The following is a 21,897-nucleotide window of genomic DNA, read 5'->3' as shown; positions in this document are numbered from 1 at the left end:
AAATGAAACATGAAGCAGAAACGTAAATGAACAAGAACGTAAATGAACAGAAACGTAAATGAAAGTAGAAGAAGAAGCAAGAATGAACTCATAATTAGAAGCAGAAAACGGAAATTTGCATTAAGAACGAAAACTGTAGCAAGGGAACAGAAAAATGTCAAAACCTAAAACCAAAGCTTTGAATAATGAAAATAGCATAACAGAATAGAATGCCCTGCACGAATCCCAAGGCAGCTATTTAAAAAGAGTCACTCAAAGTCACTGGGCCCTATTACAATACTCTGGCCCAAAACGAAATAAACACTGAACAACATATAATAAAATTGCGAAATTTCCTAATTAGAAATTAACTAAGGTAAGCGATGCTTTATTTGCCCTCTTCAAGTCCACAACCAAAATCCGGATTAAGCCCAATGTTTCATTAATTCCTGAAATTAGATTAAAAACATCAAATTAGCTAAATGAGCCCAAATAATAAAACTGCCTAATTAATTGACAATTAAGACCAATCAATAATTAAAATGGTGCAAAAAGGGTTTAGAAAATAGAAGAAAATGATGGCACATCAAAGACCATAGAGAAATACATCCCTAAGACTAGTTCCCAAGAAAGGACTAGCAATATTAAATGCTTCAAATGTCTTGGGAGAGGTCACATTGCCTCTCAATGCCCCACAAAGAAAACCATGATCATGAGGGGTCAAGACATTTATAGTAATCAAGAGGAGACTACTTCTTGCCCTTCCTCTAGTGGAAGTGAAGATGAAGTAAGGGGTGAAGAGTCTAGTGAGGAAGTCTACCCCCATGAAGAAGGTGACCTCTTAATGGTTAGAAGGCTCCTTGGAGGTCAATCTTGTGATCTATCTCAATCCCAAAGAGAGAACATCTTTCATACAAGATGCAAAATTTTAGATAAAACTTGTTCTCTCATTGTGGATAGTGGATCTTTTTGCAATTGTTGTAGCACAAGAATAGTTTCCAAGTTGAACCTCACTATCATCCCCACCCAAAACCTTATAAACTTCAATGGCTCAATCAACAAGGGGAAATGATAGTTAACCAACAAGTAAAGGTACCTTTCTCCATTGGGACATATAAGGATAAAGTTAATAGTTATAAAGTTCCCATGGAGGCAGGACATATTCTTTTAGGAAGGCCGTGGCAATTTGATAGGAAGATCATTTACAATGGCCTAACTAATGAGATTACCCTCACCCATCTTGACAATTACTATGACTAAACATGACTCTAAGAAAACATGGATTTAGTGAATTACATTTAGATTTTTGTGTTTTTTTAATCAATATTTTGGAAGAACATTTAGATCTAAGGTTCAGCACAATAATATTATGAATGAAAAATGATAGAACCTAAAATCAACACAAAAACAAGATTCAAGAGTAGATCTACAAAATTTGAACCATAGAAATGCAAGAACAAGTGTAGATCTAAGATTTAATCGGTTTATTTTTTTAATCTACTCTAAACAGCACCAAACCACAAGACAATGGAGGATATACACGGAGAATAAGATGAAGAACAAGGAATTAAAGAGAATTTATCGAACAAAAGATAGAGGAAGCAAAAGAACATCACCTAGATGAAGAGGCTCTGATACCACATGATGTAAGCTCCATTGGAGCTTGTAGGCCAAGGATCTTCTTTATCAATGGATTCCTTTGCTTCTTGGAAGATGAATGGCAGCAGAATGGAGAAGGAAGAGAGAGAGGAGATGCCACTTCAAGGAGAAGATGAGTCTAGAAGAAGCTCACCACCATACAAGGCCATGGATAAGAGCTTGGAGGAAGAAGGAGATGAATGAAGGGAGAGGGAGAGAAGAGCACGAAATTTTGTGCTCTAAAAGAGCTTTGAAATCTGAAGTTTAATTTTCAAATCATCAAAGTTGAAAAAAATGCACACACATGACCTCTATTTATAGCCTAAGTGTCACACAAAATTGGAGGAAAATTTGAATTTCAATTCAAATTTCACTTGAATTTGAAATTGAATTTGTGGAGCCAAACTTTGGAGCCAAAATTTGACTAATTATGATTAGTGAATTTTAGTTATGGTTCAGCCCACTAATCCAAGATCAATTCCAAGATTCTCCACTAAGTGTGCTTAGGTGTCATGAGGCATGTAAAACATGAAGGACATGCACAAAGTGTGACTATATGATGTGGCAATGGAGTGTAGTAAGCAAATGCTCACCTCCCCCTCTAAAATTTAATTATTTTGGGCTTCTACCAATTCAATTAAATTTATTTCCAACCACACACATCAAATATTCACTTAGTGCATGTGAAATTACAAAACTACCCCTAATACAAAAATTAGTCTAGGTGCCCTAAAATACAAGGGCTGAAAAATCCTATATTTCTAGGGTACCCTACCTACAATATGGAGCCCTAAATACAAGGATCAAATATAACGACATCCTAGTCTAATATGTACAAAGATAAGTGGGCTCATACTTAGCCCATGGGCCTGAAATCTACCCTAAGGCTCATGAGAACCCTAGGGCCTTCTCTTTCATCTTTGGCCCAATCTTCTTGGAGTCTTCTATCCAATGCCCTTGGGGGGTAGGATTCCATCAGGCCAAGGGGAAGGAAAAAGAGGAAAAGGATTCCTCCAAGAAGATTGTTAAGAAGGAAAATCATTTTGCAACAAAAGGTGATATTAAAAGAGCACTCTTTCTTAAACAATCTTTCTACCTTCTCCTATCAAGGGAAACATCCCTTAGCATTGCCACAATTCCTACATTTGAGACCTTACCCCCAAAGGTCCAAGAACTCTTACATGAATTTGGTGATATATTTCCCAAAGAGATACCCCCTGGGTTACCTCCTTTAAGGGGAATAGAACACCAAATAGATTTAGTCCCAGGAGCAAGCCTTCCTAATAGGCCAGCCTATAGGACTAACCCTCAAGAGACTAAGGAGATAGAGTCTCAGGTTAAAGAATTGTTGGAGAAGGGCTGGGTCCAAGAGAGCCTAAGCCCATGTGCTGTGCCGGTGTTGTTGGTGCCCAAAAAGGATGGTACATGGAGAATTTGTAGAGATTGCAGGGCCATCAACAACATCACGATAAAGTATAGGCACCCCATTCCTAGACTTGATGATTTTCTTGATGAGTTGCATGGTGCCAATATCTTTTCAGAAATTGATCTTAAAAGTGGTTATCACCAAATCAGGATGAAAAAGGGTGATGAGTGGAAAACCGCTTTCAAGACCAAGTTTGGTTAGTATGAATGGTTAGTGATGCCTTTTGGGCTCACTAATGCACCAAGCACCTTTATGAGGCTTATGCATCATGTCTTAAGGGATTTCATAGGTAGATTTGTAGTTGTTTATTTTGATAATATTTTAGTGTACAGTAGGAGCCTAGATGATCACTTAGGACATCTTAGGCAAGTTCTTTCAATACTTAGGAAAAACACCCTCTATGCAAATATAGAGAAGTGTACCTTTTGTGTAGATAATATAGTTTTCTTAGGTTTTGTAGTTGGTAGAAATGGGGTCCAAGTGGACCCTGAGAAAATCAAGGTCATCCAAGAATGGCCCACCCCCAAAGTGTGGGAGATATTAGGAGCTTCCATGGGTTAGCAAGCTTCTATAGAAGGTTCGTTCCTAATTTCTCTACAATTGCATCACCTCTCAATGAGCTGGTGAAGAAGAATGTGACATTTACCTGGGGTGAAAAACAAGAACGAGCCTTTGCTTTGCTCAAAGAAAAGCTTACTAAGGCACCTGTTCTAGCTCTTCCTGACTTTTCTAAAACTTTTGAGCTAGAATGTGATGCCTCTAGAGTGGGAGTTGGAGCTGTATCGTTACAAGGTGGACACCCTATTGCTTATTTTAGTGAAAAACTTCATTGTGCCACCCTCAACTACCCCACCTATGATAAAGAGCTTTATGCCTTAATAAGAGCCCTCCAAACTTGGGAACATTACCTTGTTTCCAAGGAATTTGTCATTCATAGTGATCATCAATCACTTAAGTACATTAGAGGGCAAAGCAAGTTAAACAAGAGGCATGCAAAATGGGTGGAGTACCTAGAGCAATTTCCATATGTTATAAAATACAAAAAGGGAAAAACAAATGTGGTAGCTGATGCCCTCTCTAGGAGACACACATTGTTTTGCTCCCTAGGAGCTCAAATTTTAGGATTTGATAATATTAGGGACTTGTATGCTTTAGATGAACATTTCTCTCCCATTTACGAGAGTTGTGGGAAAAAGGCCCAAGATGGATTCTATTTGGTTGAGGGGTATTTGTTCAAAGAGGGAAAGCTTTGCATACTCCAAGGATCCATTAGGAAATTACTTGTGAAAGAGAGCCATGAGGGTGGGCTCATGGGCCACTTTGGGATAGACAAGACGCTCGGGAAATTACTTGTTGGAATGAATCTACAACATAACAAATAAATGTTGATTTCAATCTCAAATATACTCCAAATAAAACTTGATCATCAAAATCAAATAAAATTAAAAAGTATAGTTAGAGTTTTGTCACAATTACTTGCTCAAACACACTCCAATTTCTTTCACATCCTAAAGCACTGCAAGTTAAACTCAAAATTTTAATAGCTAGCTTCTGCAAATTTGAAGTTTGTTGATGCAATCCTTCCTAGGAAGGGACCAGTCACTAGAACAATGAGCAAGAGGTTCCAAGAAGATTGGGCTAGAGCTGCTGAAGAAGGCCCTAGGGTTCTCATGAACCTCAGGGTAGATTTCTGAGCCCATGGGCCAATGTTGGGTCCAATTATCTTTGTACATAGTAGACTAGGATGTCATTATATTTGGTCCTTGTATTTAGGGCTCCATATTGTAGGTTGGGTACCCTAGAAATATAGGATTTTTTCAACCCTTGTATTTTAGGGCACCTAGACTAGTTTTTGTATTAGGGGTAGTTTTGTAATTTCACATACACTAAGTGGATATTTGATGTGTGTGATTGGAAATAAATTTAATTGAATTGGTAGAAGCCCAATCCAATTAAATTTTAGAGGGGGAGGTGAGCATTTGCTTACTACACCCCATTGCCACATCATATAGTCACACATTGTGCATGTCCTTCATGCTTTTCATGCCTCATGACACCTAAGCACACTTAGTGGAGAATCTTGGAATTGATCTTGGATTAGTAGGCTGAACCATAACTAAAATTCATTAATCATAATTAGTGAAATTTTGGCTCCAAAGTTTGGCTCCACAAATTCAATTTCAAATTCAAGTGAAATTTGAATTTCCCTCCAATTTTGTGTGACACTTAGGCTATAAATAGAGGTCATGTGTGTGCATTTTTTAAAACTTTGATAATTTGAATATTAACTTCAGATTTTAGAGCTCTTTTAGAGCACAAAATTTCGTGCTCTTCTCTCCCTCTCCCTTCATTCATCTCCTTCTTCCTCCAAGCTCTTATCCATGGCCTCCTATGGTGGTGAGCTTCTTCTAGACTCATCTTCTCCTTGAAGTGGCGTCTCCTCTCTCTCTTCCTTCTCCATTCCGCTGCCATTCATCTTCCAAGAAGCAAAGGAATCCATTGATGAAGAAGATCCTAGGCCTACAAGCTCCAATGGAGCTTACATCATTTGTGACCCAAACATTCGCCACCAATATGTTGCAATACCAATTACCAACCAAGAGCATAACTTAGAATTCTGAATTATAACACTAATATATAAGAAATAGTATAGTATTTGTATTTATAATATGGTAAAAGTTTCTTACTAGGAGAATGAGTTTTCCTTTGAGCCATTGCAAAGTCAGAACCAAAGTGTTCAACACCAATCTTGTAAAGATGCAACTTGGTTCGAATTTTCTGTTGCACATCAAATTGTGGAATCAACTTCTTAATGCACTCAACCAAACCATTTGTGACCTCAAAATCAAACTCCAAGTCAGTGTTGTCATAAAAGAACTTTGGATTTAAGAAGTGGGCAGCTGCATGCAATGGCCTATGAAGCTGACAATTCCATCTTTTATCAATGATTGCAAACACATCTTTGTACTTGCTTTCATTGTTGTTGAAAGACTTGATAATTGTTTCTTTTGCCTTGTCCATTGCTTCATAAATATAGCCCATGGCTGATTTCTTTTCATCATCCACAAGACGAAGCACTTTCACAAGTGGAGCCATGACTTTAAGAGTGTAAACCACACTATTCCAAAAAGAAGGCATGAGAACTACCTTTGTAGCTTATTTTCCCTTAGGCTCCTTAGATAGCTTGTTCAAGGTCCATTCATCAGAAGTAAACATCTTTCTAATATTTGCTTTCTCTTTGTGGAGCCTTTCCAAGGTTAGATAAGAAGTGGAAAATCTAGTAATAGCATGTCTCACCAATTCCTTCTTGTTTGTAAAATTTCTCAACAAACTTAAGGTACTAGAATGGGCATAGATAAACCCAACTAGATTAATTCCCCTTCTAATTGTCTTCCTTATCAAGGGAAGCTTCCCAATATCTTCAAGCATCAAATGAATACAATGAGCTGCACAAGGAGTCCAATAAATAGGTTTTCTTTTCTCCTCCAACAACTTACCCGCTAAAACATAGTTGCTCTCATTATCGATTACAACTTGAACAACATTCTCTTCTCCAACTTCCTCCACAATGGCATCAAGCAACTCAAAAAGCTTTTCACCTGTCTTTACAAAATCAGAGCCATCAACAGACTTCAAAAACATGGTACCAGCTTGAGAGTAAATAAAAAAATTAATGATGCATCTTTGTTTCCGATCAGTCCATGCATCGGACATAATAGTACAACCATACTTGACCCATTGCTCCTTGTGGCCTTTCATCAAATTTTCAGTATATTCAATTTCCTTCTTCAGGAGTGGAACTCTGATGTCATGATAGCTAGGAATGGGCAAATGTGGCCCATATTGACCAATGGCTGCAACCATATTCTCAAAGCTTTTCGATTTAATGAGGTTGAATGACAAACCTGCTTGGTACCAAAAGCGAGCAATATGTTGATGCACCTTCAATACTTCATTCTTATCCATTGACTCTCTTATGTTCATTTGCCTCAAAATCTCCATTTTTCTTCGATTGATTGCATTCTCTGGATTCTTACAAAATTTGTCCATTGGTCCTTTTGTAGTCCCACACTTTGTCTTTGCACTTGCAGTAGAATTACAAGAGTCCGCAAACTCATCTTCACTTCCATCACATCCAATTGGTTCACCAAATTCAAAATCTCTTATATTTGCCATATTACCACTGCCAGAAGTACTATAAGTGGTCCCACTTTTTTTGGTAGTCATATATTCCTTCAACTCTTCGACTACATTTGGTGGAGTTTTCTTGAAAGCTGCAACGTTACCTGACTTCCCAATCAGGTGTTGTTTGGCTCTGGTTATTCCTCCCTTTGTGATTTTTCCACAGAAATTACAAACAATGATATTTGTATCTCCTTCCACCAATGAATGACAATATTTCTAGCCTGGGTCTGTCTTATTTTTCCTCGTTGCACTTGCAGTAGCAACATTAGATGATGGTTCAGCCATTTAAAAGAGGACTGAACAGAAAAAAAATTGTGGTGTCAAATAGAAAAAAAAATAAAAAAGGGACTGTCAAAAGTAAAAAGAGGGTGTCAAATAGCAAAAGGAAAAAAAAAGCTGTAGACAGAGAAAATGGGTGTCAAACAGCAAAAGCAAAACTAAAAAAAAAAAATAAAGCTTGCGCCCACCATTGAGTTGGATCGCGATGTTCACTGAGTGTGGGTCGTCGCCGCCATTCGCGTCGTGCTCGTCGTCGTCGTTCGCGCCGTGGGTCGTCGCTGCTGGCTGCATTCTGTGTGCAGCAGGTCGCACCTGGGTGTGGGGCATCGCGGCTGGTTGCGGGGGTCGCAGCTAGGTTCCGGGGTCGCGCTTTTTGTTGGAGCTTGGAGGAGGGCTGCGTTCTGATTCAACCTTGTGTGGGAGGGGAGGGCTGTGCTTTTGATTAAGTTACCGGGTAGGGTTGGGTCGGGTTAGCCCAACTCCTACCGCAGGAAAAAAAAAGACACTATTTTCGCCATGCCGCCATATCCGCGATGACCGCCATGGCTATGGCGACGACCATTTGAAAGCCGCCACGCCGCCGCTATTCGATGGCAGTTTTTCAAAAAACCGCCATGCCATTCTACTATTGCATCGCCATGGCCGCCATTTAACAATATTGAATAAAAAACACTTAAAGTACATCAAACAATGATCTCAATCCCTAAGTCTAACAATTCTAAAATTCCTTAAACACTTAATGCTTCATCTCTAACTTTGTAAATATTTTGCCCATTCAATGCAAAAAAAACTATTTACAATACGTTATAACATACTTTTGACTAAAATTTATTATTAAAATTCTAAGTTTCTTAAAGCTCTTTTTTCTCATGTTTTATTTATACTACTTATAAGTTTTAACTCTTTATTTCATCATTATTTTTTATCACATAGTTTAATATATTTTTTATTTTATTTTTTCTTATCCCTCTTTCCCATTACTTTCTTCTTATCTCTTTCTTTTTCCACTTCTAACTAATAAACATCCCTTTGTCTACATGTCTTCTGTACTTTTTCTTAACCTCTCTTTTTTATAAATATTTTATAGCTATATCACTCAAAATGAACGTGAAAGAATGATCATTAAAATGATTCATGAAGTTTTTGGGTTTGTCACAATCACAAAATTGCATAGGAACCACTAAATTTTATCTACTTTAACAAAGTACCTGTCAATTTCTTTACCATTTTTAGAATGTTTGGTTCAAATCAATTCTTCAAAGTGATTATATTTCCCCCAAATAAAATCAATCCAAATCAGACCCTTTCAATTCAACTACAACCAACAATGTAGCCAACACATTAAAATGAGAAGATATAATAAGTCGTACCTCTCATTTTGAGTATCTTCCTCTTGAGCTGCTTATTAGCACAAGCCTCACAATGCATACTTATCTTAAGTTCTACAGTAACTGGTTCACTAGCCTGGAACAAAAACCAATTATGTTATTTATTGATTGAATATGTATATGTATATCAGTATATATAATATACTTCGATTTAGCTTAATTTTCTTTGCTTTGGCAACCAGGAAAATAAAAATCCTGTGATACCTGAGAAGTAACAGCTTCTGGTATAGGTTCTCCTTCTGCTGCTTCTGGCAGTGGAGATATAACTTGGGCTCTTTTCTTTGTTTTCTTTGAAATTATGTTGCAGATTGCTTGAGGCTCCACTATTCCCTTTATGGTCACTTCATTTTCAGCCATATCAATCACCACTCCCCGAACTCCTATTATAGGAGATAAATACAAATTAATGAAGATGAGTGGATATGCATATGCATGAGATGAGGAATATTCAAAAGCAAAGAGATAGATAGCATAATAGAACCTCTCATTTTCATAATAGATTTTTTAATTTTCTTGGCACATCCTTTGCAATGTAAGTCAACAAACAACACACACGGAGATTGTGGTTTAGGCTCTTTCTTCTCTTCTGGATTTTCCTCTGGCTTAGACTCAGCCTTTGGTGATTCCTACCAATATAAATAAAAAGTACAACAGCGTATTGTGAGTTCTCTAGCCCACAGAAATTTGTAAGAAGGTTAACTGATATCAATGAGAAAGCATAATGCCAAAACTGAAGGCTCACTTGTTTTGCTTCCTCACCCATTTGCTCTTTGAATTGAGATGAGAAATCAACTTAGAATTTTGATTTTTTGGAGAAAAAAGGGCTTAAAAATATAAGAGATGAAGTTGGTTAACAAGTTTAGAAAACAGTTACAAAGAAAAGAAAGGGTAGGGTATCACACTCGGGGTATGATAAGTGGGTGATGGGTAACTAGCATATGAAGCCAAACTAAGATATTCCCAAGCACATGCAGTGTCACTAACAACACAAAGAAAGTACTCCTAGTTTAATAATATTTCTTTTGGAATTGTTTTCAAACTTCAAGGTTGACGGTGAAAAGGGGAGAATTCGATGGAGCATGGTTATCATATTTATAGACAGGGAGGAGATTAATAGTGGTTCATGTCATGGCCAAGAGAAAGAGAGAAAAAGGTCGTTGCTTTTTTAAAATGAAAACACTTGCCGACTAGTAGATTTTTCATGACAAGGTGGTGAAGTGTCAATTTGTTAGACATGCATGGCATGTGTATATAGTGTATGTGACACCTCGTTTGCACAACTTGGAGAATTACATAGATTTGTAAATTACCATCCCACATAGATGTGCATCTTTGGGGTATGAGTATTGAGTACCTATTCTGTATTTTACATATAATACATAGATTTGTAAATTACCTTCCCACGCAGATGTCAGGTTGGAGATATTCCCAATTTAAAAAAAAAAATACACGTGCAACTCCAAATTAACTTGTCAAATTATTAAATTTTACTTTAATCATTACTAGGCATGAAACATACTATTCAAACTAATTAGTTTTTTGCTACATAAACCGTTAAAGTCAAACTCGTTAATTTGACTACCAAGTTAATCCAGCAAACAATCAAAATAACTTCAAGCAAATAATATATTTAATTCTCAATAAATTATGGGTCAGAGACTCGATTCCTTTGTAGTTTTGTTATGGTTGTAACCAGTATCTCTTGGCTTTAACAGTAAAAAACAGACTAATCATAATTTTGGGAAGTAAAAAAATAAAAACTCTTAATCAACACACAGGGGCAATTCACTACACTTGTATTATCTCATCAAGTATGTATGAATGTTCTAACCTGAAGACTGATGCAAAGATGTTGTGTTCAGTTCCACAATGTTTTTTGTGTTAAAATTTGAGAAGACTCTTAGCTCTCTTAATGACTGAGAGTGAGACCAGAGTATCTAATGAAAACTGAGGACCCTTGTCTAAACATGATTAATAATAACATCATATATCAGCGGTTTTGTTAGAAAGAAATCTACACTCGTTACTACCAATGGGGGTTGCGTTTAGCAGGAGAGTTAAGCTCCATTAATAACACTGGCCTACAGAGTGGTTAAGTTGACAACATTCAAAGGTAGCCAACACATTTCTACATGAAAAATATCCAACACTATCTTTGATATTTCTTGAAAAAAATGTGAATTGTTTCTTTATTTAGTTAGGATTATGAAGATTAGTGCTTTATGTTTTGTATCACACTGCAACACATCACAAATTGATAATACACAATAAAATATCATCTGAAGTTTCTATTCTCTCAATTTCCTCCCTCAATACCTAAAACATAACCCTGTAATTTCAACACATATATTGAGCCTTCATAGACTTTTTCTGATATGAGTTACCTGACTTCCTCCTTGCACAACCATTGATGAAGCTTAGGATTTTTGCTGTCAGCAGGGTGCAGAAAGCTAGAAGACAACAGTCAAACAAAAATAAGGAAAATCGATAGATGTACTCCTCCCTAATACACATTGCAATAGAACCCAGACCCCATTGGATGATATCCATTGATGGGACTAGTCGCCATCTTGGCCCACAAAGGAATGTGTGCCAAAGAGCATCCAAACAACTATATAAAGTTCACATGATCAACACGGGTACAACTTTTAAACTTGGCCAAATCAAACCAGTATCTCTAATCAAATGCCATTTATATTCATGTTTTAAAAAATGTATGAGAAACTAACAACATGTTCCCAAAAGATAAAGCCCCCTAAAATACCAAAGAAAATTAAAACACTTTTTCTCTATGACTTTTTTTTATACCAGAAATTTCTTCATGCTACTACCATTTTTATTTTTAAAATCTTGACACACGTCCAAGATATAATTTATCTCAGCCCAATATGGGAGCATTGATGAACAAATTAGACACACTTTCAACTAGCAATATTTCTTCATAGCATACCTTATTCTTAGAGAAGGTTTAGTAGCAAGCAATAACAATAAAAGGTGCCAACCAGCTCCCCAGTTCCTATCAAGTATCTGCAAGAAATTAGAAAGGCATCAAAAGACTTGAAAACAAGAATGTAACTCTAAATAAATATCAAGCATCTTTCAATGAAGAATAAACTTACTTGTAATCCAGCATTTCCATAAGGGGAACTTCTGCCAAGGATTTCCAACATAAACTCCCGCAGATATGAAGGATCATACTCCTGAAGATGAGACATGAATTATCATTAGAAAGTTCACATCAATGCATGACCCTTTTCCTCTGGATAGATGAAAAGAATAGGCAGCATAGAAACATTTGATGTATTAGGTATCTGAAAAAAGGTGACAAAGTGATGTATAGAAATGAAATATTTGTTAAAAGAAAGGATTAAGTCTGGTAAAATAATTCTATATCAATTTAGAGTAAACAAATGATTGTCAGAGTAAGTCACCCAATATCTTACTCTATGGTAAGATTAGATATATAACACAATGCTAACTTTAGGATGAGTATCCACCTACAGTTTGTCCTTCAACTAATCTTTCCTGAGTGATCTGCTAAGGATCATGATCATTAACCATTAATTTTTATTAAAACGACACTAATTTCAGAAACTACTCAATTCAAATTTTCATGATAATGGTTTATGTCCTGCTATCAATGAATGTGTGTATGTGTCTCTAGAGCATTTAGGTCAACTAGTTTTTTTTTCCTTCAAAAAAAGCTTGAGTTCTTTTTAAACATCCAAGAGGCTAAAATTGAATAAAAGAATTATCTTTTCATACCTTTGTGAGGAACGATTTGAACTTTGCAAAAATCAAAGGATCCATAAGTTCCTCGTTGTGCCACTGCGACGAGTATGTAAATGAATATATCGATGCTTTGGCCATCGCTGCTAAACAGAAACAGCCACGACACTACACCAAATCTCTGATTCTGAAGTTGTCTTCAATTCAGCTCACTTGCGATCACGAGCAATGGTGACGGACACAAGGCCTCGAGGCGCAGCCGCAGGGGTTCGAGAGAAGAGAATTCGAGAGAGAAGGTTAACAAATTCAAGTGACCTCAAGAGACAAAGAGAGGGGTATATCGAAAGGTTATGGGTGTCATGAAAGAGGAAAGGAGAAGTGAGAGAGGAAGAGAGAAGGGTTGGGGTGTAAGAAAAAGGAAAAAGGGTAAAATGAACAATTCGTTATGGCTGGTAATGCCAATAGCAAATCTGGTAGTGGGAATAACAATGCCCAACTTTACAACACCTAAGCATGCTACTTCTAAAATTAGGGCGTTGCTAGGTGCACCCAGCAAAATTGTTGGTGCACCCAGCAATTCAATGAAGTACCAATATTACCCTTCATTTAAAAAATAGAAGATAATATATTTTTTAAAAAAAAAGCCTTTCTTCTTCTTCCGTGCTAGCTTTCTTCTTCCTCTGTTTTCCTCCGTTGCCCGTGCACCCAGTAATCTTCCATTTCAAATTTGCTTCCCGTTTGGCTTCTTCTTCCTCCACGCCATTCGTTTCTTCTCGTCTGGCTTCTTCTCCTCCGTGTTGGCTTTCATTATCCTCGGCTTCCCCTCCATTGGGTTCTTCCTCCATTGACTTTCTTTGTTCGTTTCCTTCCGCCATCTAGGTTAGTGTTCTAACCTCGTATCTCTGTGAATCATGTAAATGGTCGTAGGATAGACGACATTAGTGACGTGTGGTGCTTGAGGTTGAAGACGAAGGTTCTTCCGCAGAGAAGAACCTTCTTCCGCGCGTGTGAAAGTGGATTGTTGGTATTCGAGCGGAAGAAGGTGTTCTTCCGTGGGATCCAGCAGAAGAAGGTGAAGAAGGTTCTTCCGCGGGATCCAGCGGAATAAGGTTCTGCAGGTTCTTTCGTGGGATTCAGCGGAAGAACGTTGTCTTCCGCAGATGCCCGCGCCTTCTCGCGGAAGAACCTGCGGAACCTTCTTCCGCAGCCTACCTCTCCTTCTCGTGGAAGAACCTGCAGAGCCTTCTTCCGCAGGCTACCTGTCCTTCTTGCGGAAGAACCTGCGGAGCCTTCTTCTGCGGACCATGTTTTGCTGTATATTGGTTTTTTTTCTTGAAAATTATGTCTGAACCATCAATTTATTGATATTATTAGTAAGTTTTTTTATTTATTTGCTATTACAAAGTGTATATGTATATGAGAAATGAGAAATTGTTGTCTTTGATATATGAATTAGATGCAGATATTGTATAAGGCAAATTTTTTATTAATGAACCTAGGTTGTGACTTATATGTATTATATGGTTGTTTGAGGCTTTAAGGTTTGTATATGTATGTGGTGATTTTGTTTTTCATGCACCCTTGGTTGTTGCTTTTGATGCACCCTTGGTGGTTGTTTGTATTGCACCCTAGATGGTGATGAAAGATAGCTTTCATGCACCCTTAGTGACCAAAAAAGAAAAATATCCAGTGTATATGTTGGAATAAGCTACAAATAAATGAATCTCCTAACTCTAGCAAATTCTTGTGTGTACATTAGTGAGAAACATACAAAACATGTGTTTGAACAAATTAGTAATGACAAAGCTTTGTTTCCAATTATTTGAATATTTAATTTGAGCGAAAAAAGTAAATGTTCTTCATGATTTCAGATCATGGTTAGAACACGAGATTTAGATCGTGCGTTAGGAACTAGTAGAGGTAGAGGCATTAGTAAGGATGTGCATCAGGCTGATGTTCCTTAGCGTTGCATGCCTACTGCTTCAGCACGTAGGCAACGGGTTCATGTGCGTGAGGACGTTACAGAGAGAACTGAGGATGTGCCTCAGTTGCATGAGGATGTTCCTCATGTGTCTGATGCTACCCTAGAGATGATAGGTGCCACCGATGCTGTTCACACAGAGGGAGTGACTACTGATGGGAGCTTGGGGTCACCTACTGCAGATGAGGGATTCCCCGGTGGGCCACGTGACCCATCGGTTTTCACCGATTTTGCTTAGCATGTCGCACACAGCATCTGGAGTGGACAGGTACGTACTTTTTAATGTTGAGTAATTACATAAAAATTATTTGTAGTTGGATTGTTTTTTATATACACGTTATTATAAATTTTTATTCAATTTAGGAACGACCCGATCTGAAGTTAGTCTCCCATGGTAGAAAAGTAGATAAAATTGGGAGACCAGCGCCTGAGATCGAAGGCATGATTGCTGCCACCGGATTGAGTCCACTAATCAGGTGTTCTGTTATCACCACTGATCATGGACTCATATCCGCCTTCTTCGAGAGGTGGCATCGTGAGACTAGCACGTTCCACCTGCCAGTTGGCGAGTTGACGATCACGCTGGATGACGTGGCGTTACTCCTACACATTCCCATCACTGGCGCGCTGCATAAGTTCGAGCTGCTGATTACTTCAGACGCGATTGGTCTACTGACGAAGCTTCTTAAGGTGAGTCATGAGGAGGCTACAGCTGAGACCCGATAGGCTGGTAGGCCTCATGTCTGGTTGGGGTGGCTTCGGGACGTGTATGAGAGCCAGTGCAGGGCTAGACGATGGGTTGTAGCAGCCCGCACATATCTGCTCCACTTGATGGGTTGTACTCTTTTTGCCAACAAGAGTTCAACCCATGTACATGTTGTGCACCTGGAGGCTTTCAGGGACCTGGCCCAGGCAGGGGGATTCGCCTGGGGAGCGGCTGCATTGGTCCACATGTTCAAGCATCTGAATGACGCGTCGCAGGCCTCTACACGACAGGTGGGCTGTTACATTACACTTCTTCAAGTACGTATTATTATTGATAATTTAAATTGAAGTAGCATTGAATCCCTTTTTTTATTGATGTTCACTATGTGTTTGTAGTGCTGGATATACGAGCACTTTCCTACAGTGCATACATGCGTTGTGCATGATGCTTATGATGAGGGGAGCCCACGGGCCTACAGGTGGCTTACGGGTAAGGCTCATATGACGGGGATCAAGGGAGCCCCGTATTGGAGACGTATGGATGCCCTGACTGTGACTGACGTGTGCTAGATGCCCTGTGAACGCGTAACCCACAAAGTTGTTTTGGCGTGGCATGTTCCAGCTTCCGTTGTAATACAGAACCGCATCATGAGTAGGGATGTTGGGGGCCTTCAAGTAAGTTTAAAATTGCATTTCGTGTTCTACCAACGGTGCATAACAACTCAACTGGTCCAACACATGAAAATTGATCATTACACATTAACATGGTGTTCACATCCATGTCATGTTTCAATTGCATACATTGGAAGTGAATGTTGTTACCTGTATCTTCGAGCGGTCGCCAGTAATGAATTTCATCCACAACTTGATTGTTGTTTAGCTGAAGGGTGTTATGTATTATGCTTTTAAGAGTTGACAAATCGCACAGGTTTGGTACTCTCATGGGCACTAGAGTAGAACTTTGAAAATAAACCCCACACTCATTGTGAATGACGGATCCATTTGGAAAAATGAATGCAAACCTTGAGTTGACGATTGTCTGAGACGAAGTTTCTCCTAAGAATGCCATTGTTTATCCAAATTTCTTTTGACAGACTGTGAATACCACTTGCTGTTGAGTACCATGGACATGCCCATGTCTCATTTATATACATGGCCCAGGCAGGTGCATGGCTTCACTTTTAACAGACCCGTGACCATTTTTTGTTTTTAAGTTTACAAGTAAAGCATTTGTTGGATCGAGTGGCCTCAGAATAATTAAGAAGGGGGGGAGGGTTGAATTAATTATTCCTAAAACTTTAGAAATTAAAAAATTACTCTTTTAAGGCTTTTACTTATGTTGTTAAGAGAATATGGAGTAGAAGAGAAACTTAACAGAAAGTAAAAGCGGAAATTAAATGCACAGCGGAAAGTAAAAGAGTAGGGAAGAAGGAAACAAACACACAAGAGTTTTTATACTGGTTCGGCAACAACCCGTGCCTACCTCCAGTCCCCAAGCGACCTGCGGTCCTTGAGATTTCTTTCAACCTTGTAAAAAACCTTTTACAAGCAAAGATCCATAAGGGATGTACCCTCCCTTGTTCTCTTTGAACCTAGTGGATGTACCCTCCACTAGAACTGATCCACAAGAGATGTACCCTCTCTTGTTCTCAGTCAAACCCAAGTAGATGTACCATCTACTTGTGCCACAAAGGATGTACCCTCCAATGTGTTAAGACAAAGATCTCAGGTTGTTACACCTTTGATACTTTGTGAATGGGGATACAAAAGAATTCTCAGGCGATTAAACCTTTGAACGCTTTTGTATTAGGGAATGGGAAGAATCAAAAGAATTCTCAGACTGTGTCGTTTTGAATTCTTTGACAAGGGAGAAGGGAGACACAAAAGAATTCAGGCGGTTAGTCCCTTGTTCTTTTGGAAAAGAGAGAAGAGAGACACAAAAAGAATTCAGGCGGTTAGTCCTTAGCGAATTCTTTTTGGCAAAGGGAGAAGAGAATGAAAAGATGAATAGCACAAGTTTTCAAGGTTTAGAAAACCAGAAAACTTCAGAAAGCTTTTGGTACAAAAGAAGAAGAAAAAGTTCAAAGAGATTCAAGGCTTGTAAAGGATTGTATGAAATAAGTGTTCAAGATTGTTGTTAGAAAGATTGATTTAGAATACAAAACAAAGCCTTGCATTTATAGACTCTTCATGTCTGGTCAAGAAGGCCATTCAAAAGAGTTATAACTTTTAGAAAAACTTAAAACCCATTTGAAAAAGTCAAAACCTTTTTGAAGAGTTACATCTTTTTATTTTTCAAAAACAAACACTGGTAATCGATTACCAAATAAGTGTAATCGATTACACAAAGCTTTTGAGTAAAATCATGTGACTCTTCACTTTTAAATTTGAATTTCAACGTTCAAGGACACTGGTAATCGATTACCAAAACATTGTAATCGATTACAGCCTTTTGAAAATATTTGGAACGTTGTAAATTCAGTTTGAAAATTTTTTCAAACTCATTTTACTACTGGTAATCGATTACAACAATATGGTAATCGATTACCAGAGAGTAAAAACTCTTTGGTAAAGGTTTTGTCAAAAACTCATGTGCTATTCAAAGTTTTAAAAAACTTTTCAATACTTATCTTGATTGAGTCTTTTCTTCATTCTTGAATCTTGAGTCTTGATTCTTGATTTTTGAATCTTGATCTTGATTCTTGAGATCTTGAATCTTGATCTTGATTCTTGAGATCTTGAATCTTTGTTTGTAGGCTTTCTTCTTGAGTCTTGAATTCTTCTTGATTCTTGAACTTGAATCTTGAATCTTGATTCTTGAGATGGATGTTCTTTGATTCACTTGAGCTTTTTGTTCATCACTTTTGTCATCATCTTTTGTTGTCATCATTGTTATCATCAAAACACCTTTGAATCATTGTTGATTCATCATGAAGCTTTGCTTCCACAGCATTGTCATGTCACGTCAATCAATGTCGAGTCACGCCAGTAATTGTCCTGTCACGTAATTGCTTTTAAATGGACAAGGTAGTCAATTTGTTCATGCAAAAATTCATTAGTATTTCAATACTGATTAACTACATGAACAGAAATCCAATCGTAAATATAGATACATAAATATCACAAGTTCAGTGTCTGCTTAGGTCTATGTGTGTTGTATTAATTGTCATTAGGCTTAAGTAGTGTTGCATTCTACCTACATATGCAGTTGGCCACTGTTTTGCGTCCAGATACGAATTGCTTGACCACAACAACGCCATAGGCGGTAAGGGACAATGATCTTTCAGATAAACCTATTGTAAGTGAAATTACAATAATAACTTAAACGAACAAACCAACTCATTCAATAATTGAAATTATTTGAGTAAACGAATTTTCAATGGACCTGAACAAAATGACTACCAAACACATGACCGACGCATATCATGCGGTGCGTAGAAGAATCGGCCGGTGGTCGACTTCTGAGAGGGAAAAATGTGAAGCTCTGTTGTCATGACAACGATAAAAGGATTACATTATATCTTGACGCAATTACATATCTCATATCCGTTATATCCATCCATTTGTCCATACTAACCAAAATCACAAAAAAAAAATACACGTGTCACTCATGTAAACATTATTTATATAAATAAAAAGCATAAAACACATACCTTGGATAACCCATCCACGTGTAGGGACAACCTCAGCTGTTCATATCTCTCCATGCCACCAAAGATCTTTATGTAGTCTTGCGACCATTTGCCAAGTTCTTTAATCAATACGTTACGCATCACGGTCCAACACTCTTTTCCCATACCTAACAAAGCGAAAACTGACCGATATCCACAATTACCATCTACTTTCACATCAACAACGTCCTCAATGAAACCATGCATAAATGGCGCAAATTGATCCAACATCGGGATCATCCTTGCTGGCTTCGGTGGTTCAAAAGATGATGTACTTGGTCTGACTAAGGTGTTGCTGTTTTGAATCGAATGATAAGCATTAACATACTCCCAATAAGATGGATCACGCTTTGTCGATCTTTTGCTTCTTTTCATTACTTTCTTCGGGGCACCTTTCGTCTTAACCTTTGTTGGAGGAGGACACATAGAGGTCTCATCGGGAAATGCGAATTCTCGGAGTTTACTCTTGAAAGTAACTTTCCCGCAAACATCAAGTTCCTCGAATCTTTTATATATTCTATCCATCTCTTCCTTGATGCTCACTTCGGCCTCACATAGCCCCTGGTCTGAAAAACTAAGTCTCCTCCAGTACATATAGACTGCATCCAGTGGGATGCTGCCACCATCATACCTTTGTAGCTCGCATGCACAAGGAAGACCTAGCGTGGTTCTCAAGACACAACCACAAGAAGACAGATTGTCTTTGAAATGACGTACGCGCTCAAACTCAACCAAAATTTCATTTAAAGCGTACCTTGACACCATTCCCAGAAGCCTTTTGTATAAGGTTTTCTTAAAAACATGACCAATGACATGCGTACTTGTTTCGAATGATGCTCTAATTTCAGTGTGCTGCAGCGTCATCATGTTGTTCATTGCATCCCAAATACTACAGAGGTCTCCAACGCTATTTTGTAATACCCTTTTCAGAGACCAATGAGCAGATTCAACCCTACATTTAAAACACACAATAGACAACACAAATTAATAACAATCATTTATACTAAAACAATCATTTAAAAAAACTTGACAAAAATAATAAAACATGTAAATACCTATTTGTTGTTGTGTTGCCTAGGTGCATCACCTTATTCGTCCAGGCTATGATAAACTTCTCCTTGTGTGGGACAATTCATGTCTCACATACGTAGTCAACGAACATTGGCCACGGGGAATACGCTACTTGAAACCTTTGAAGGTGCTTAGGGAACTCCTGTTCCGAAGGACAATCTACCAAATTACCCCAACTATCCATTACGTAGTCCCAGGCATTCTTCTGACCAATTAGCGATTTTCACTTTGTCTTCACATTCTTGTCTATGTGAAACCTGCACAACAAATTCGTACACTCTGGAAACACAACTTTCACAGTATTCATCAGGGCTAGGTCTATGTCTGTCACAATAACAACAAGAAGGTGATCGTTTCTTAAAAAAAGGCCTCGAAATCGTTCCAATGACCATACAAGATTGTTCACGCGCTCACCCTCCAAATATGCAAACCCAGCAGAGAAAGTCATCCTGGTTGGTGTCACCCCCACAAAGTCAAGCAATGGGAGCCTGTACCTATTTGTTTTGTAGGTACTGTCTATCAAAAAAAGAAGATGACATGTGTTACATAACTTAACTGCATCTGGGTGACACTAAAACAAATCATGCACCACATCTTGATCCTTCAATCTATGCCAATGAATGTATTGGTCACGTTCAAGGAGCCTCATTAGGTGTTGCATTTCAGTGTCATCTCCTCTGATTGAAGAACGATATGCACTTCTTTCATTGTAGATTTGTTTGATTGCGGTGCAACTATTGGCGTTGTGCTCATTCAATGTTAGCAGGATGTTTCTTGGTTTCACATTTGACTTCGTCTTATCAGCAATGATATTCTTCTCATCATCTGTCAATCTCCCAGCATATGGATGTCCAACTAAGGTCTTCGCCAATTCATGGTTGTGAATCCCAGATATCAACTTTACCGTCCAACCTTCACTTCCATGCACTGGTTTTCCACAAATCTTAAAGGGACAACCACATTTTCTAGTGCCTGTGTCTCTTCTAACAAATTCTTTCTTCCTACACTTGTACTTACCGCTCCTTTCACACCCAATTAACACAAATGAAGTTCTTCCTCTACTACCAGTATATGTATCAGACCTCATAATTACTGCAACAAAATCGTTTTCATGGGCAACTGTTCGAGCCCACTGCAAAACATCTTCTCGGGTTGCAAAGACCTAGGACACAACCACGACATATTAATTTTTACACAAATCATACATTAGACCAAACAACTCAAACTGATCGACATGATTACCTGAGAAGTATTAAAAGCGTTTGAACAATCAACATGTCCTTCATTCACACCATAATCTTGTTCATCTTGAAAATCCATATCAACTTCTTCGGACATCGTACTGTAATATGCCCATTGATCTTCATCCATCTTAATTCAAACTATAACTATCACCTAATTCAACATTCAACTAAATAATTTGAAAATACAGCAACCCAAAATAATTTACAAACTATGAATATCAAACTAATTCAACATTTGACAACCTCACAAATATTTAATCTACATATACATCGATATTTTAACAACAACCAAATTCAACTTTTAATTACATAATTTCAAAATTATAACCTACAAAGTTCATTTATCCAAAAAATACTTCAACCTAGGCAAAAAAATCAACACTTCAACCAAGAAATATATTTTTATGTTTCACATCAATTACAAATAGAATTAACCAAAATAACATTCAAAATAATCTTAAAACTAAAAACCATAAAACAAATTAATCCATGGAAGAAGCTGTCATCCGCAGTTGTAACTACAATAGCGGAAGAAAACTTCTTCCGTTGAATGTCGCGGAAGATGTCTTCCGCGAGATTCCATGGAAGAAGTTTTCCTCCG

The 21,897-nt window shown here is 37.9% G+C and overlaps 4 protein-coding genes across 5 annotated transcripts; 2 read left to right on the top strand and 2 right to left on the bottom strand.

The window, feature by feature from the left end:
* Positions 1–303: 303 nt before the first annotated feature.
* Positions 304–13,039, bottom strand: LOC114387526 (heavy metal-associated isoprenylated plant protein 9-like). 2 transcript variants are annotated; one of them, XM_028347725.1, is made up of 8 exons: positions 12,661–13,039; positions 12,015–12,095; positions 11,846–11,922; positions 11,280–11,345; positions 9,377–9,521; positions 9,100–9,275; positions 8,878–8,971; positions 304–428 (listed from the first exon to the last, which is right to left on the bottom strand). In XM_028347725.1, the coding sequence occupies exons 4-8, from the start codon at positions 11,301–11,303 to the stop codon at positions 340–342; spliced, it is 528 nt and encodes a 175-aa protein (XP_028203526.1). In that variant the 5' UTR covers positions 11,304–11,345; positions 11,846–11,922; positions 12,015–12,095; positions 12,661–13,039; the 3' UTR covers positions 304–339. The 2 variants fall into 2 exon arrangements, with proteins under 2 accessions (XP_028203526.1, XP_028203527.1); XM_028347726.1 differs by lacking the exons at positions 11,280–11,345; positions 11,846–11,922; positions 12,015–12,095; positions 12,661–13,039 and adding an exon at positions 9,638–11,269.
* A 1,555-nt stretch (positions 13,040–14,594) lies between these two features.
* On the top strand, positions 14,595–15,331 carry LOC114385992. Its single transcript, XM_028346013.1, has 2 exons — positions 14,595–14,822; positions 14,969–15,331. Exons 1-2 carry the CDS (start codon positions 14,595–14,597, stop codon positions 15,329–15,331), a joined length of 591 nt encoding a protein of 196 aa, XP_028201814.1.
* A 105-nt stretch (positions 15,332–15,436) lies between these two features.
* LOC114385991 (protein MAIN-LIKE 2-like) lies at positions 15,437–15,880 on the top strand. The gene is made up of 2 exons (XM_028346012.1): positions 15,437–15,628; positions 15,707–15,880. The coding sequence occupies exons 1-2, from the start codon at positions 15,437–15,439 to the stop codon at positions 15,878–15,880; spliced, it is 366 nt and encodes a 121-aa protein (XP_028201813.1).
* Positions 15,881–18,502: 2,622 nt separating this feature from the next.
* On the bottom strand, positions 18,503–21,423 carry LOC114385990. Its single transcript, XM_028346010.1, has 7 exons — positions 21,295–21,423; positions 20,686–21,214; positions 20,484–20,568; positions 20,263–20,376; positions 18,964–19,933; positions 18,846–18,882; positions 18,503–18,603 (listed from the first exon to the last, which is right to left on the bottom strand). Exons 1-7 carry the CDS (start codon positions 21,421–21,423, stop codon positions 18,503–18,505), a joined length of 1,965 nt encoding a protein of 654 aa, XP_028201811.1.
* Between the last annotated feature and the right edge of the window lie 474 nt (positions 21,424–21,897).

This window comes from Glycine soja, chromosome 15 (genome assembly GCF_004193775.1).
Source record: "Glycine soja cultivar W05 chromosome 15, ASM419377v2, whole genome shotgun sequence".
NCBI classification, from domain to species: domain Eukaryota; kingdom Viridiplantae; phylum Streptophyta; class Magnoliopsida; order Fabales; family Fabaceae; genus Glycine; species Glycine soja.
This window is presented reverse-complemented; position numbering and strand designations above follow the sequence as displayed.